This window comes from Pseudochaenichthys georgianus, chromosome 9 (assembly GCF_902827115.2).
Source record: "Pseudochaenichthys georgianus chromosome 9, fPseGeo1.2, whole genome shotgun sequence".
Classification (NCBI taxonomy): domain Eukaryota; kingdom Metazoa; phylum Chordata; class Actinopteri; order Perciformes; family Channichthyidae; genus Pseudochaenichthys; species Pseudochaenichthys georgianus.
Genome location: NC_047511.1, coordinates 24,639,484 through 24,657,260, shown reverse-complemented (window position 1 = coordinate 24,657,260; position 17,777 = coordinate 24,639,484). Strand labels below are relative to the sequence as shown.

Here is a 17,777-nt window from a genome sequence, read left to right as displayed (position 1 = left end):
TCATATTTAAGTAGCTAGGATCAGATTTTGGTCAGTGTCTAAAGTTTCAATGTTGTTATGTAAACAGTTCAGATGAAGCCACGTTTACTGTGTTGCAGCACATCGGGATTTAATTACAAAAAAGGACTGCAACGTGACAACTGACAAGACAAAGACTGTTGCCTAGTCTGCAAGAGAGACTTCAACATTGTGCTAAACAACGTCTAGGATCAGTGAAAGGCTCAGTGGCCAGTGTCTTAATGATGTAGCTTATCCTGTCTTGTACTGAACTGGTATTAAACACTTTATTTATGGGATTTAACGTTACATAAAGATTAGCTCTCTCTTTGTTTTTGCAATTTGTATTACTTTAAAAGTTAAAGATGTTTTTTCCCTGGGATTATCGTCATGTAGATATCTCGTAAAATATTCTGCTCTGAACCCAGTTATGTCAGAATATATTCCTACATCTCTAGCTCAGGATAGTGGATTATAAGGAAGACAGTAACAAGACAGAATAAGCCCTTTATTCAGGTCAGAAGCTTTTTTTCTAGCACCAGAAGGGCTAACTGAAAGTATGGTGTAATCCACTGAGAGCAACGACACACATCACACACAATATACCCTGACTGCTGAAGGAGTGACAGACCGACAACACCTTTTCCTTGTGACTGCAAATAAATTATAACTTATCATAAGCAAACTTCTTGGCATCTCTCCAGGTCAACACTACCTGTTCGAGGATATGGCAACAAGGTCACAATACCGCTACAATACGAGTTTAAAAGCACTCTGCAAGGAGACAGAACAACAGACTCCTTTTTGAGGCCAATCGAGACTCCACGTTAAATTGGTGAAGGGCTAAACACGACGGAGGAGGGGGAGGAGTCCCACTTTCTGACTTTGTGAACTTTTATTACTACAAAATATAACTTGGACTTTCTCAAAAACTGGTTAAAGAGTTGACCCCTTTTATATTATTTACGATTCGAAAGCAACAAGAATCAGACTTCTGTATTAACTCACAGCTTGAACTGAAACAGAAATGATGCATTACTTCATAAATGACACTTCAAACTTTTCTGGATTCAAATGTGAATCCAAACAAATGCGAATTAGCAACATCTTCTTTATCAACCCATTCACTCCAGAAACAGGTTGGGTTTTTGAAATGGTTGTGATGGTGTCAAATTATACTCAAAATCAAGCACCACCATGGAACGCACTGCATGGTTTAAGCACATGTTTACGCAGGCACCTGTGTGTGCAAAGTATGCATGCACTGTACCCACATTCTTCCTTCCTGTACACGCACTTACCCTGCATTGTTGCTGACTGCAGTGAGACCGTTAGCTCCGGTCTTCAGTAAACTGTTGATCAGATTCTCTGGGATACCACACAATCCAAAGCCTGTGTGAAACACATGAAAAGAAGGTTATACAAAACCAATACAAATTGTAAAAATGCAAGCAACCAATAAATCATTCGAAAAAAGTGTTAAGAAATAAACATGGTATGGTGGCACTTAAAGACTAGATCAGGGACATGGCATATTTGGAAAAGAAAAAACAATGACCTCTACAGCTATTACAAACCACTCAGAAAATACCTCAAGTGAAATAACATTGTTCACCTTGGATCAAGCCCCAGGTCATTCTAGTCATGTGTGTATAGGGTGTTACTAATATTATACTGAGTGAGGCAGACTTCTGTTTGTGCTTTTGACACAATGGAAAAGTGTCACCTCAAAACTTGACTATAAATAAGAGCAGTGGCATTTGTGTGTGCTCTGCCTGGCAGTGTGGTTGATACCATCCACACACAGAGTATAGGCAGAGGCTATTTGCTAGCACTGTCACTAAGGTGTGTGTCCTACAATATGAAAAGTGTGTTCGTGAAAGTATTGTTTATCTTTACCTCCGACAAGAATAGTAGCTCCATTTGGGATATCTTTGACTGCCTCTGAAGAATCTTTGTAGAACTTTGACCTTATTTGGCTAGAAGTAGAGAAGTAACAACCACAGGTCTGTAGAAAAAGAAGAAGAAGAGATGCGAAAACTTTACAATACGCTTTGAACTTTTTTTCAACAACCAGCAACAGACACTAACAATTAGTATAATCATAACCTGTATATTCTGTATACAAGTTTACTGCTGAGAAGAAAGCTTGTTAAAACAAAACTGAGCAAAGCCTGAGGGCAGCTAATCCAGTTTATTCAGTTGAGGAAGGGAAAGATAAGCAAAACTGGAAATAAATCCTACAACAAAAGGAGTTGAGCTTTAGGGTAGCCCACAGCAACGAACCCCAACGGGACAGATACTGTAGCTAAGGACTCAAACTTGAAATTCTTTGTGTCAACACTGACCTATACAATTTTGACCTATGGTACAAACAAAGACCAATTTTATAATGAAGAAATATTATATATTGTTGTGTTTCACCAGAAGGTGGCTACAATAAATAAAAACCATGATTTGCTTTTCAATACAGATTATAATACACTAGAATGACTTTGGTGTTATGGTAAATATTTGTAATTTCTGTCTAACCTTTAAATACTGAACTAATGACAACACTTTCCGTCAGACTCCACCCTGCTTGTTATATTCTTAGTCACTTCATAATTTATAAATTCCCTTCATCTATAAACACAATTAACATATAAACAATGTTGTACAAACTGTTAACTTTAAACAAGTACTTATCTAGTTTAATTTATGTTCTGTATGAATTCAAGAATAAAAGGCATTGATCAATTTATAAAGCCAGTTATTGCCCCCCCAGATTGTTTAAAACTGGTATGGAGATTCATGCTTCGATATCAACTAAGTAACACTCTTGAGCATTTTCTAAATGTGCTCTCAGTCTCCACATGAGTTCTAACTTCAGACATTTGTGGATTTCTGAAACCATACTATTTATAGACATGGTGACTACCTTCTACAATGTACAGACTATAGGCTTTGACATAAAATAAACATGATGGAAACATTGTAATGAGTTTGTGTAAATGCATGCGTGCAGGGGGGGTCTTTTGTGCAAGCACGTGTGATTATTCCACCTACAACACACACACGCACATTGGTATTAGGCTGCTTTATTATATATGTTGCATGTAAAGCTGCGGGTTTGATTTATCTTTATAATGTGTTTAAATCACTGACCCAAAACAAATGCAAATTGTGCATCGCTGGATTATAATTCTATTTGTAACGTGGTTGCAAACTGTTAACGAAAATCCCCGCAATTACGCAGTTTGAGGTTAGTTCACGATCTATTCGAAGAGTAAATAAACAAAACAAATAAACAAAATTAACATTAATATATACGGACAGGATTCAAATTACTCTATTCAGTTTGATCCGAAATGTCGGACGAATAAGGAAATGAAATATTCACAATATTGTGACCTTGTAATCTTGCTCAGGCATTTGCAACAATCTCATTTCCACCTTGTTTTTTTCTACAACCAATTACCGTATCCGTTAAATACCAACCTTGCTTAATTGGAGATTATCGAAATGTAATCTGGTTCTGCAGGGACCTGAGAGGTTTTTGAAGAATAAATGATCCGCTCTGCACAAAGCTTTGAGGGCCGCCATGTTTTGGAGTTACACACGGGCGATGAGTCGAGGAGTGAGAGCTCCAGCCGGTGGAAGACAGATGATGTAGCCTGAAAGGTCGCACACAGTGTCTATCAGCAGTGCTAGTTTACACCATAGGCTCACGATGACATTAGCTGCTGCCTCAGTGATTGGGCTGGACAAGTGGGCTGGAAGATACAGAGAGGCTTGGCAAACTCATTTACATGTAACCCTTTCACCACCACTAATATTACTAGGACGGCAAGATTATATCACTTTCCTGTTATTTCAACACGCATCAAGTAATACATTTAAAAATGGCGATGATTACGCGGTACGCATTGTTGGTTACCCAGAAACACTAATGTATTGGAAACAGACGAGACCGTCTATGAGCACGTGAGTAATCCCTTGCTCACGTGACGCACACTCTTTAGTCATGGCCGACGACTACAGGCGACAAGGTTTCGAGTTGGAGAGAAGGATATTTGAGTTAGACATCAAGTGTTCCAGTCTCAGAGCTGAAAAGCAAGGTATCGATGAGACTTTGTGTTTATTTTCTGTATTGTGGCCAGTCTTGGCACATCGTGTGCGTGGCTAAAATTCTTGATCAGTGTATCAGCCAACTAGCAAGCTAGCTAACGTTACCTAGCATAGCCTGTAACGATAACAACAGCTGTTTTCTGATGACATGTTTCATATTGTGAAATAATACACACCATGCCGTTAACTAACAGGTGGTAACGTGTCATTTGTGTTACCTTTGAGTAAAGTGTAATACATGACGATGGTTGAATTTGAATACCTGCGTGTTCGATGTAACGGTTAGCGTAAGTTGGCTAACGTTAGCTAAAATGCGTATTGTTGACAAACGTTTAGCTGGACAAAAACACGCTGCTGCGTTATAGCTAAATAACTTCAGCTGATACTTGACTTTCAAAGCATTGGTGTTATTATTTTTATGTTGAAATCTACCGTTTTATATTGGCAATTACATTTAAACCGTGTCAAACTCTTGAATGCTGTCGCATAGGCATATTCTTGTACCGTTAAAACGTGTTCCACTTCTGTCACAAACATGTGTAACCTAACCGTGCCATTTCTATAAAACAATACTGAAATGTGTTAAGTTGGGGGAAACTGGGCTTGAGTTCAGATATGTAAATGGTAACATGTTGACATATCGTTCTTCCATAGATGATGACTATTTACAGAATGCGTCTGCCATACTAGACAAGTTGAAAAGCTATTACAGGCAAGGAGGGGAGAGTAGCAACCTTTCCAAGGTGCTTCAGGATTACACACAGGTACCTCATTGTATTACACTTATTTGAACGTCTAAAACTGCAATTAATGATGTTTACATTAGTGGTTAATTTTCCGGAACGTTTTTAATTGAATCATCTAGTTGGTAAGACTAGTCAGAGAACGGGGCAAAATGCCAATTAAATGTCCCTACATTCAAATCGTCATACTTTTTTTTGGGACAGGTTTGAGCGTGCTGATTTATATAAAATGGAAAAATCATGCTGAGATTGGGATTAAAGAGTTATTTACCCTTTTGCCCCTATACTGTAAATGTCAAACAAAGGCCGCTAATTTTGTATTATCAACATGAATGTACTCAAACAACTAGTTCCTAAGGAATTCTCATTATTTCAGAGAAGTAAACTAACTAGATGTTAGGGATGACAGTGTTTCCCCTAGGATGGAGTAATAGCAGCGGTGCAAAGGCACGCGGGACAAGCAAAATGTGAGTGTGGAGTGCATGGAATTTTTTTGTGCTTGCGAAGTGCGCCCCGCCAATATGTTTCTTTGTGTCTACCAGCACAAGAAAGGCTCTTGTGGCTCTACAGGTGTATTTTGCTAAATCACCTTTATTGAACATACAGGGAATTAAATACAACACAAATACTACACATAACAAACAATCAAAATAAAATGTATGCATTTAAATTATGTTAACCTGCTTTATTTCGGGGTGGACCTCACATCCCCTAGAGGGGTCCGGGGCATGCACCCCCAGGAAGATTTGTTTTTAAATGTTGAAGTTAAAAGCATCAATCTGGTGCACTTTGAGCACAACATGAATTTATGGTTACAGCTCTCAACACTCAGATGAAAGAGAGCTGTATACTTTTCAATAATCCAAACATCTTTAGAATATGATCACAACCAATAACAAATCATTTGAACTTGTTTATTCTTATCTTATGTTACCTAGTTAGCATTCTGTCTTTTTCTTTATGCATATTTTACTAATCACTCCCCTTTTAAACTGTTTTTTTTTTTTACTTTCCTATAGTACACATTGGAAGAATTTCTTACTTTATTTTTTACAACTATATTAAATAGATAAAGGTGTGCTCTCTCGCTGGCTCACAGGTTGTGTGCTCCTCCGTGGCAATGACGCGAGCACCACATATTAGTATTTTAATGTATAAAAAAAATCGGCAGCAGTGAATATAGGGGAAACACTGGATGATACTCAGAGCACACAATTGCTTTTGAAAAGGGGCTTTAAAAGAGTTTTGGGGATTGTACGCGGTGCCTACCTCTCCCTGGTTAGTATTATATGTTTTATCCCTAATTTGACCTTGATATTTAGGAAGAACTCAGTAATGACATTAAGTGAGAGGAGTGAGCTAATTATATCAGATTATTTTTACAGATTTTTGTTATCTTTAAAATGTTCCATGTTTTCTTACACGTTGTATTCAATGTCTGGTGTGGATTTGTTTGTTTTTCATCTTTAAGGTGATCCTTGACATCACATTTTATGAAGAGAATAAGCTGGTTGACCAGGAGTTCCCTGAGGACTGTTCACCATTTAAAATCCAGCAGCTGCTGCAAGACCTGACTGAGCCAGAGGTTTTGGCGGGGAGGCTAGCACCAGCGCAAGAAGTGTGTATATATATATATATATATATATATATATCTCATAAGGATTTTGTATGCATGTTCTGTACATGTTTTGTATTCCCAGTAAGAAATATATTAAGAGATGTATTAGTTGGACTGTAATGTTGTCTTAGGTTTATAGTTTTGCAAAATACACTTTCCCAGATTGACTTGCATGACATTGTCTAACACTACTATTGATGTTTTTTTGGTTTATAGGTGCAGTCTGTGTTGGGCCTAGAGCTGTTAGAATGCCTCTATTGGAGACGTGGAGCTCTGCTGTACATGTACTGCCACACCCTTCATCAACGAAAACAGTGGATTAAGAAAAACAAGGACACGTTCCTTAAGGTACCAAAGTGTGAAAAATATAATGGCGTGTTTCCACTGCAGCGGGTAGCTCGCTTTAAGCGTGCCGAGCCGTGCGGGGCCCGTTTTTGGTTGCGTTTCCACTTGGCCTAGTACCGGCTAGCGGGTCCTAATTCACAGTTTTTCTGGCCCCATAAAATCGTGGTTCTAGGGCCAGGAACAACCAGGCTGAGTATGCTAAACTAGAGAGAGAATCGCTGGCAACTACAACAAGATGAACATATTGGACCGTGATTTAATTGTAATACACGTTTCAAAATGATGCCGAAGTAACAACATACTGATACCGGTTAGTAAAAACCATGAATTAATGCTTTGACAAGTCTGCAGACAGACGGCAGGCGAAAAACCCTTTTAAAATGCGTGTTTTCTAAATGTAGCTTGGCTAAGCTAACGTTATATATGCTCCGACCGTCCACACTCACAACAACAGCCTATACAGACATAAATAAACCAGCGACTGTATTCTCCATGACACAGGCAGTCTGTGGTTTGTACATGTTTAACTTTTGTCTAGTTTCTGAACAGATATGAGGAGCTGTGAGCTCTGAGTGCTAAGAGCTAACGGCTGTGTTGTTTTTCTGGGGCGCTCATTGAAGATGACGTCACGGCGCCGCCTACACTGCGTTACTATAGTAACTACCCCAGTTCCTAAACTAATGGAAGCGCAGCATTAAAGTGAGCCGGGCCTAATAAGGCCTAACCAAACCGAGCGAGGCCTGCAGTGGAAATGCGCCATAAGTACATACACTAAATGCATTTCTGGACAGGATGTGGGCTTAACTGAATCAAGTGGTGGTTTTGTTGAAAAAATATATTTCAGGTTTCTTAGAGATTATTCACATGACTCTCATATTTGAATCCAGTGTATTCAGGAAGGGGTGCGCTACTTAATGCGGATGCTGCAGGTGAGGAACTCTGTAAAGCTCAACGATGGGGTGGTGCTCCATGATACTGCTACGGCAAACTTCCTATCTGAAGGTAAATATATCATCACTTATCTTTGTGGTCCATTGTTGGATAATTATTGAGAATATTCTTGAATTATATGATTTTGTTGTTTCCACAGGCATCTTCTCAGACACACACCTGCTGACAATGATGTACATCGGGGAAATGTGTTTCTGGGCAGTGAAGTATGAGGACTGCAGCGCTGAAACTATGGATCGCAAAGATGATCGCCTCCAGTTTCGGGACATTGGCACACAGATCCTCAACAAATACGTGCTTGCCTGTGAGGGCCCGCTGCAGGGCCAGGGCTGGAACACTGAGAATGCCAAGGAAATCCTTAGTATTTTACAGTGAGCCAAGCTGCTCTTATATTGAAGTTGCCCTCCGGCACAGATCTTAGTTCAGTATTCAAATGTGTCAACCCCAAATAAAAATGGAAGCCATCAGGTGGGGTGTAATGTTATGGAAGGTGAAGAGGAAGCATGGGGAGAAAGTGTATGAGAAGAAAGTCTTTGGATCAGTGTCTTCAGGCAACCTCATCCCATGCCAAACGGCCCAGGCCAAAGCAGGTCAGACAGGATAGGATAGGTGGTGTAAAACTGGCAGGGGTTGCAGTCAGAGGCGGAGGTTGAATAACTTTTGGCCCTGTCCTGCTGAAAAAGCAGTTATCATCTTGATTCTAGACTGTTGACTGGGGCACTTATTTTGCTCTGAGAATGTGTTATAATAACATTAATATGAATATAAAAAGGTTATTAATAAAATGTACCTTTTTTTTCTCTTTCATTTGTTAAGATTGTTACAAGTTTGAAGATAATCCAGCTGGAAATGAGACATTGCACAGTAACATTTTATTTATTGTTTTGTTGCCATTTTGGTATGCTTTTAATATATTATAATTGCATATACAATATATATTTTGTGTATTAAAATATACACACTAAAGGCAAGAAAAGGTGTTCAAAAACTGTTTGACAATGATGTATTCATGACTATTTGAAGTATGCTCATATTTGTTCATACCAGCTTTGTAATGCGCCACTTGTATTCCCATCAATTGCAAGTAAACATGTTCTGCCACTTCAATAACCTTGATAGTATAATTTAATAGAAAATCTGTGTTTGGACAAAAATCATTTTTCTGTTTTTTATGTCCTCGGTGACAATAAACACGCGCGTTGTTTTAAAAAAGAAAACACCTTTATTTTCCATTGCAACTTTTTCAGATCCATATTTAGCAGCACGTTTAGAAATACATTACCCACAATGCCCCGCTGCCGCCAGCAACAAGGAAGTGTCAAAATCAACCTGTCCATATTAAAGTGTGGAGCTACACGCTTACTGTCACTAACATCTGGAGTCATGGCAGGTAATATCCAGCAGCTCAACGAGTCGGCAGTGATCCGCAGTCTCAGGCGCTTCAGAGACACATATTTTACAAACAGAGCTAACGTTGTTAAAGACGAACTAGCGTCTGTCGTTGAAACGAAAGCAGAGCCACAACCCGGATTTCTGGACAGTTCACCGGTGAGTCCAAACGTTCATGGAAACGTCTTTCAACTGTCCCACCCACCATTGCGGTAACAGTGATTTTGTTATGCCTGTGTATATTCAGTTGGAGTAAAGAAAGGGGCAATTCCAGTTTGAAATTTGCGAAGAGAAACCCTTCTTTTTTTCAAGGCCATGTTATTTAGGAACACATGTTGAACTTTGCCCAAGTAGCATCATTCGACTTCCTACTGTCTGCACTGCTTTTCATATGGTCAAGTTATGAGCAGTGTTCACCTGCAGATACTGATTGTATCGAACTATCTAATATATTTTATAATAACTGGCAGGGCTCATGATTACTTTTTACTTTTGATTGAATCCTTTCCCATAATATGTGGTTGAAATTCAGTTTTTCTTTATATTAGGATTAAACAGCCATGTGTAGCCTTTTGTGTTATTGTATTTAAACAAGAGTTCCTGGTAAATCTATTTTCTAAAAGACAGATTTATCTATAAAATATATGTTGTCTTATCAAGACATGACGTGCATGTAAAACACTTAACACAATAAACTTCTGAGAGACAATTGCTTGTTTTAATTCATTGTATTACAGACATTTCTACAACATGATGCCTAGATTATTTTGCTAAGGTAACATTTTAGATGCCAGGCTTCTCATATTCCTTTGTGTATTTTCAATAATAATAGATTTGCTGCTAAATACTGGTGTTAGGGATCGACCCCCATTGTGTCCCTGTCGTCTTGTCTTGTACTGTTGAAATCCTCGTCACATCAATCCTATCCTCCCTCCTTATTAAGGTGGATGTTCAGTTCCTGATTATGACCTTTATGTGTCCTGCGGATATCTGCTGTCTGGGAGCCACCAGTCGGTACTGGAGGGCCATGGTTAAAGATCCATTACTGTGGAGGTACTTCCTGCTCAGGGACATGCCACACTGGCCCTCCATTGATCATGTGAGCATGCCCCAACTGGAGTTTTTGGATGCACCCCTCATCAATGAAGAGGAGAGCCTGGATGATAGAGAAGAGGATGGCGACAGAGGGATGGTTTCAACATTTGACTACATGTCAGAGTAAGTATATTTTTCTGTTGTTTAGTTTAATGGTCCGTTGGTAACCATTTATTTGACTGGAATGTTTTGACAAACTTCTTTTCTCTGGACAGATACCTGAAAGGCTGCCCATCCTGCAGACAACAGTGGCTTCCTTCACGGCCGGCATATGAGGTCTTTACCTCCTTTCTTCAGTCTTTGGTGCCCTCTTCTGAACCACGCTATGCGATGTTTGGCCCTGGCATGGAGCAGCTTGATGTGTCTTTAGTCACAAGGCTCATGAATGCCCCTGATGTGCTACCTGTGTCGGGCACTCCTCAGAGACAGATAAATGGTGAGATTACATTGATATTGACTGATTGATTGATTGGTCAGTGATTAAACAAACAAAAGTACCTCTGGAATCTGTTTCAAAGTACAACTTTCTCTTAAACCAACGGCAGCTGAGTCTGGGATCAGATTCCTGTTTCCTACAATGCTGTTGTTATACAAATGTACATATTATTTCATCCCAATTGTTTTAAAAATCACATTGTTGTCAAATGTGTAACTTTTTTAATTAATTTTTTTATCTTTAGTACTTTTTATGCATGCTTGCGTAACATTAAGCTGTCTTTGGCTCTTTTCTGCTGTAACAATGTAAATTCCCCCTCTGTGGGACTAATAAAGGTATTCTGATTGATTATCGTATCTAATGTAGTTCTATTTATCTACCACTAGATGGCAGAATTGTCTCAACATTGTTATCCCATTAGTCACTTGTAGCTCAGATGCCAAAATAACAAAACTGATATTTTTATTTTCATTTTAGGAATTGGTTCTGGGATCAGTTACATTTTCAACAACCAACACAAATGTAATATCTTGACTCTGTACTCAACCAATAGGTAAACACTTTGTTATTACAATGACCATGAGAGTTGCAATTCTTATCGTTATCATTATATATTTGTGAAGACAGCCACCGTCATTAAACTGTGTGTGTTTGTGTGTGCAGGGCAGAGAGGGAAAGAGCCAGAGTGCAGCAGCAGAGTGTCAGTAATAAACTGTTTACCTTAGAAGGAACAGATGAATCAGGATGTCCAGTCTACAGCCCTGCGCCTCAGGTCCAGCAGGTGTGCCAGGTGGTGGATGGTTTCATCTATGTAGCTAATGCAGAGCTTGGGAGAGGTTTGTCTTAGAAGCTTCTTCACAATGTTTTTCTTATATATTAATCATAAGCACAGAACATTTGCATAACAAAATGTCTTTAATAGGTGGGGAAGAGTGTGAGGTGGCTCAGATTCGGGCTGTGCTGAGCTCTGCCGAAAGTTCAGCATCCAAGCCTCTGCTGGTGCTTTCCTGTGTCTCCAGAGACGACCCAGAAGAGGAGAGAATAACTAACCTGCAAAAGGTCACCAGCAGAAACAGGGCCAGGTGTCGGACTCCCTGTGTTGACATGGCAAAGAGACTTGAACTACCGCAACTGGCTAACCCCTGGATGGTAATTCCCTGATAGTTGATCAACTGAAAGGCTTTCATTACGTTTATATGCATCCAGTATCAATTTGAGGAGATGTATAATCTGTGTTGGTGTTTCACTATCTCAGGTGCAGGATACAGTGGCAGAATCTCTGTCAGGTCTCCTGGATGGCATTTCCTGGTTGCTGAGATGTTCTGGAGTCAAACTCTATGGGGGTTAGTTATCTAACTACTGCTGCTGCTGATGAATGGAAACAACAAACTGTATTGCTGCAAAAACCAGGGTTACACATGAGACTTGGTTAGTTGAACACTATATTCTTTAGAGCAGAAGTGAAGTACATAATTTACTTAAAGTTACGGAATAGTTGTTGTGGATGAAGGAACACTGCTAGTGCAATGCTAAATAACAGACAGACAAAGATAAACACACTCACCAGCAGAATTATAAAACCAAATGGGAAAGAAACCTACACATGTAATATAGGGAATTGTTTTTATAAAGAAATACAAATATCACAATATATTTTTCAAATACCTGGATATTGATATTGTGGGGTTGATTAAGTAGCTGAAAAATGACAGCTTTTTACTGTAATACAGCCTTAAAAAACAGATGTTTTGCCCTTTTATGATATCCAAAATACAAAACAGAATCTAGTCTGCACTATATCATGACAGTCCTAATTTTGGTCAGCTGCTAACTCAACAGGTGGCCAGCTGTTTGGTTTAAAATGTGATAGTGATTGTGATTTTTTTTTTGTATGATTTATTAAAGGCTCATAATGTATTAAAGTTAAAAATGTCTGCCAACAACCCTCCTGGAAAAAGCCATACACCTGAAAATATGCCTTTTTAGGGCTAAACTGGAATACAAGCAATGATATGTATGTGCTGTATTTTAAATGATGTTGTTTATATTGCCAAATACTTTTCCAATTCATGTGTTTTCATGTTATGTGTTGCACAATTTTAAAAGGTTTCAGATTTGTATTCATGTGTCATGAGTCACACTTTCAGTCTTTGACAATATTGATAACGTTATTAAATGTCTGTAAAAAAGTTGTCTTCTTCTTTCTTTCCTGCATTCGTCTTTTAGTACTTTTTGCACATGTTCACAAGTTTAATCTTGTTAGCAGTGGAAAGTATTTTTCTTTCTTCCCCTTCCTTTCCTCTCCTCTGAGGTCAGCTCTGGCATGAAGAGTTGAGTCCACATCTGTATGTCAGTAAGCAAGGAACACTATCCTGTTTTTGCCACCAGAAAGCGCTACTAGTAGCTGGTGGATTCAGTGTTTCGTAACTGGAAGCACTGCCTTTCTAACTGCCATTAGCATTGTCTGTTTGACTAGCAAGTGAAAGGCTTTTGTGACAATAAGATATGACCTGTAAGAAGTCATCTTTAAACACAGTTGTGAAATATTCACAGCAGGAGTACGGAACGTTTCTTTTGCATTCTGCAGTAGGTAATAGTAGGTAGCACAGTTGGACCTGAACATCAATCTGCCTCTGACTGCAGCATGGAACATTCACAATAATTTCTTCTAAAAATTGAAATGGAGGTTCAAACCCACAAGCAGACATTTAAAAAGAAGAAATTCAATAACACACTCCATGTGTATTTTTGACCATGTGCAATTACAGCACTTAAATGTTCGCCACTCTCACTTAAGGTGTTGAATGTGTGTTGGTCGAATTAAAATTACCATCTATTCAGTCTCCCGGCTGGCAGCGGTGTTCACATGTTGTTATGGCATCATGTAGGGTATGACAAGATAATGTGCCTCACTGGTGGTCTTTTGTTTTAGTCCCCTAGGTAACCACAAGTCTTTGGTAAAGGTATGTTCCCCTAAGCAGCCCTTTTTCAGCAAAAGGTTTTTTTCCTCTCAACCATCATTTTCATAGACATACAGATTTAGAATTGGACCATGATTGGTGCAATTTAGGTACATTAAGCTGAGCTGAATACTGGTGAAGCGGAGATTGATTCCGTTGTTTTCCCCTGGTGAAATTTAAAGGGAAATGATGGAGCAGGCAGCTGTGTGTGTGTTTCTGTGAGAGAGAGAACATCTCTGTTCTCTGTAAACAGGATGTCTATCTCTTACGTCCTAATTTCACAGTTATTTAAACACATTGTATGTTTATGTTCATGTCTTGTGTACTGTGTATACATGCTCATGCTAACAAAGACTGTCCAAAAATGAAGGTACACCCAAACAAATTTTTAAAAGAAGCATATGAACCATGGGAAACTGTTTTCAAGGCAGGTATGTTGGGGATAACTGCTTAATCCTTTGTTATTACTCTGATCCTGATGGGGCTAATTGAAGTAAAGACCTTCCACTGAGCAGGCACTGGCCCTGTCAGTGTGGATGAATAACTAAGGTAGTCTCAGTGAACAAAGCTGAACCACTCTTATGTGATTGTGGGCTAAAGAAAATAATCTAAAAATGAAGTGAACGCTGTTTGCAGTCAGCATGTTGGATCCTCTGTTGAGACTTACTTACATAGCATTATTTTTAAAGTCTGTTTATCCACAATGCAGACTGGGGACCACATTAGCACAGGGTCCTACATAATGGTGGCTTGGGTTTTGTGGGGGAGGATCCTGGGCCATGTTTTGGAGTTCTGAATGAATGAGTTCCAGACCATCCTGCTGCCTCTTGTCTTCAAAAATCAAAAGGGGCCTCTGGGATATGATGTCACGAAGAAGAAACCCCGCTTTTCACTGACCCAAAACAGAGTTTGCAACAACATGCAGACAATTAAGGCATACATACCATGCAGGTACATTGTGTAAGGAGACCCCAGGATTAAGCGTGTGTATAGAAAATAGTATGTATAAAAGGAAAAAGTCAGGGACCAATAAAACTGCCTTGTGTCTGTTCTTTACAACTAAGATTCAATCTAAGTAACACAAGATCTATGTGCCTGTGTTCTTGGAACATAGTTTAATGCGGTTCAGTTTTATAGTGTTCTTTTTACAGCCTGAGGCAACAGACAAAAACACATCAGCAGTATTGCACTGACAGTCTGTTTACTTATGTAATATGAAGAATGTTTTGGCAGAGGTACTTCCCATATATTCCTGCAGGTTTCCTCCCTGCTCAATGAAGCTTAATATGTCTTGCTTTTGGACATGTATAGTATCTCTCCTTTTATGCCAGCATTGACCTGGAGTACAGCTTTAAAGCTTAAAATATTGATTTTGGAAATCATATTTACCAAGTAAAATAATATGTGGTACATGATGATCTTTTCTAATAATGATTTCTGTTGAGTACATTTAATTAAAACAATATCTTTGTTGCAACTACATAAATAATATTTGTGGTGGTGGTTGTAGGGCTCAAAGCAACACCTGTACAATATAGATCTAGAAGTCTGCACTGGCTGCAGTGTGTGGTGGTGTGGAATTGTGTATTGATCAAGCATCAATACAGTATTTTACAACTGCTTACACGCGTTTTTGAATACATGGCTCATTTTCTCAAAACGCTTAACACAATTCACAAAACCACACACCCAAAGTGCAAAACATATTCTGCAGAATGAAGCACTGCACAACTACATAAACACTTATCAAAACCCAACTTTTGCACCAGATGGCACACACTTTATTTTTAGTACAAGACACGTTGTCCAACTAATTACACACTGTGATGCTCAATCAAAAGCACACTCACTTTTGTGGGCTTTGTTCTGTATGTCAATAATTCTACACTTAAGAAATATGTGCAAAAACACAAATATTCTGTTGAAATAAAACCAATATGTTCCAATTACCTCTTCAATTGACTTCAATTCATCCTCCCTCTCACTCGTATCCTCCTTCTTCCTCTTGCTGCGTTGTCCATTGATACATTTTTGTTGTAAAAAGTTCTTATATGGAGCCTTTATCTAGTGTTTACATCCTATTTGATGAATCAACAATAAAGCAGTATGTTTGGCCAGTTAGCATATTTGTAAATTGGTTCATGAGTGTAGCATTTTTAAAGCAGTGTTTTGAAATTTATTTGTCTTGCTTAGCGAACCGTGTGCAGTATCTTACAAAAAGTGCCAAGTTGAATTGAAAATTGGGTGAAGAGCTGAAAATGTGTTTAGAGTTTTGAAGACTTGAGCTCAGGTCTTGGTCTTTGATTCAGTTTAATTAATGGTGCTTTATGTGTTGTTTTACTGTGTTAGCAACTGAAAAAAACTGTAATGCTTTGATAATAATTGAGGAAGTATATAAAACACTATGAATAAACCTACACATTGAGAGTTGAGTACAAACTGACTGCTATACTTTTAATAAAAATGTGTGGCTGTCTCTATATTTGTTAGACTTTGAAGAATGATCTTGGCTCCAAACCCTCACCACAGGGTGTAATACAGTTTAAACAGCAAGCAACTCTGGCTTTGTTTCTGGTCTTAGACTTCTGCTTTTTACATCACCCCTAAATCTTCCGCTATCCTTCTTCTTCACTCTTATCTCATCCCACTCTTTTCACTCTCTCCTCCTTTCATTAGGGTTAAGTCCCTGATTTGTATTCTATGATAACAGCCAAGATTAAAGTAGGCATTGAAAAAAAACATCATTTGCATGATGCATTCACTGATTAGGCTAAGCGCCCTTCTTAATTGTGTTGTTTTGCACATGGTGGGGCTCTCATGCTGATACTCTGTGGATCTCCCTCATCCCATGCAATCTCACCAAATCACTTCATTTCCTCCTCTCTTCACTGCGTTCGTCCCACCTATCTTCTGCTGCCATATATACAGCAGGTTAGGGACTCGTAATACAGGATGAGGGTTCAGAAGTGTTAATAGTGATTTTTTTATTTATTATTTGTGAATCCCTTTGAGTCTATCAGCAGCTCTGTAATAAAAATATGTTGATGAAGAACACAATGATCTGTCCTTATATCTGCAGCTGCTGTGTTTTTGTTTCTTGTGTTTTTGTGTCTTGTGTGTGGGTGTGTGTGTGTGTGTGTGTGTGTGTGTGTGTGTGTGTGTGTGTGTGTGTGTGTGTGTGTGTGTGTGTGTGTGTGTGTGTGTGTGTGTGTGTGTGTGTGTGTGTGTGTGTGTGTGTGTGTGTGTGTGTGTGTGTGTGTCCTGTAGCTATATCTCCTGTCTTTTATCCTAATCCAATAAGCAGTAGGCTGCTGACATAGTTGGGAACGGCCACACTTGTGAGGTGAAACGGCACTAAATGCATTACAGGTGACTTGAACGGGATGACACAAAGGGCACTCTTCCATTAGGTGGAAAATAAAAACAGTCAGCCATACAGGAAGACATCCTACACGGCTATTGAAAGGCATGTCATTACAGAAAAACAATTACGGGAATGTTATGATTTATGCTGCCAGAAGCAATAATGCTCAGTTTGGCAGCACAGTGTCTGAAAACCAAGCAATCTTGTGAAACAGACATGTCAACAATGTCAGTTTGTAGTCAATGCCAAATATTCATATTAAAATAAATAAGTTCTCTGCAAAAACAAAGTGTGGTGATATTATTCTTACCAGGATTGATTTTACCAACAAATATCGCCTGTCTAACAAAAGCTATTCATTTGAACTATAGACCTCTCTTGTAATCCCAAACCTTTTAGTTGGACTAATGTTTGTTTAAAGCTGTTTTAGGAAATGATTTACCTTTTAAACCATGGGCTAAGGGCAACACAGGCTGGGGAAGTTGGATAGTATTTATGGAGAGATTAATTAATTGACGGTTCTTCAAAATATAAATAATTTGTACGAGCTTTATCCTTTTATATAAATCTCCTAAATTGGATTACTGATAAGTCATCTTTATCCTTCAAAATGAAACCACACAACTTGTCAAAGACGAGCTCTTTGCAAGACAAAGATTGTGATTTGAATGTTTTATAAATTAGTCATCTCAAGCCTTAAAACCAAAAAGCACTTTGATAGCTGGTGAGCAAAATGGGATTCCAGCCCTCCAGTGCATTCACAGTGCCA

General features: G+C 38.8%; 3 protein-coding genes across 3 annotated transcripts in view; 2 read left to right on the top strand and 1 right to left on the bottom strand.

Annotated features, from left to right (window-relative positions):
* oxct1a (3-oxoacid CoA transferase 1a) overlaps positions 1-3,681 on the bottom strand; it is a 55,937-nt gene extending 52,256 nt beyond the window's left edge. The window contains exons 1-3 of the mRNA XM_034091885.2: positions 3,478-3,681; positions 1,897-2,005; positions 1,299-1,389 (exon numbers count right to left, since the gene is read on the bottom strand). Coding sequence (XP_033947776.1) covers positions 1,299-1,389; positions 1,897-2,005; positions 3,478-3,582 — 305 coding nt within the window. The 5' untranslated portion in view covers positions 3,583-3,681. The remainder of the gene's footprint in view (positions 1-1,298; positions 1,390-1,896; positions 2,006-3,477) is intronic.
* Positions 3,682-3,897: 216 nt separating this feature from the next.
* rimoc1 (rab7a interacting mon1-ccz1 complex subunit 1) lies at positions 3,898-8,571 on the top strand. Its single transcript, XM_034091887.2, has 6 exons — positions 3,898-4,097; positions 4,762-4,871; positions 6,322-6,468; positions 6,685-6,816; positions 7,701-7,815; positions 7,904-8,571. Exons 1-6 carry the CDS (start codon positions 4,004-4,006, stop codon positions 8,137-8,139), a joined length of 834 nt encoding a protein of 277 aa, XP_033947778.1. The 5' UTR covers positions 3,898-4,003; the 3' UTR covers positions 8,140-8,571.
* Positions 8,572-8,959: 388 nt separating this feature from the next.
* fbxo4 (F-box protein 4) lies at positions 8,960-12,892 on the top strand. Its single transcript, XM_034091886.2, has 7 exons — positions 8,960-9,312; positions 10,097-10,371; positions 10,464-10,684; positions 11,162-11,237; positions 11,348-11,520; positions 11,607-11,833; positions 11,940-12,892. Exons 1-7 carry the CDS (start codon positions 9,052-9,054, stop codon positions 12,030-12,032), a joined length of 1,326 nt encoding a protein of 441 aa, XP_033947777.1. The 5' UTR covers positions 8,960-9,051; the 3' UTR covers positions 12,033-12,892.
* Positions 12,893-17,777: the final 4,885 nt, after the last annotated feature.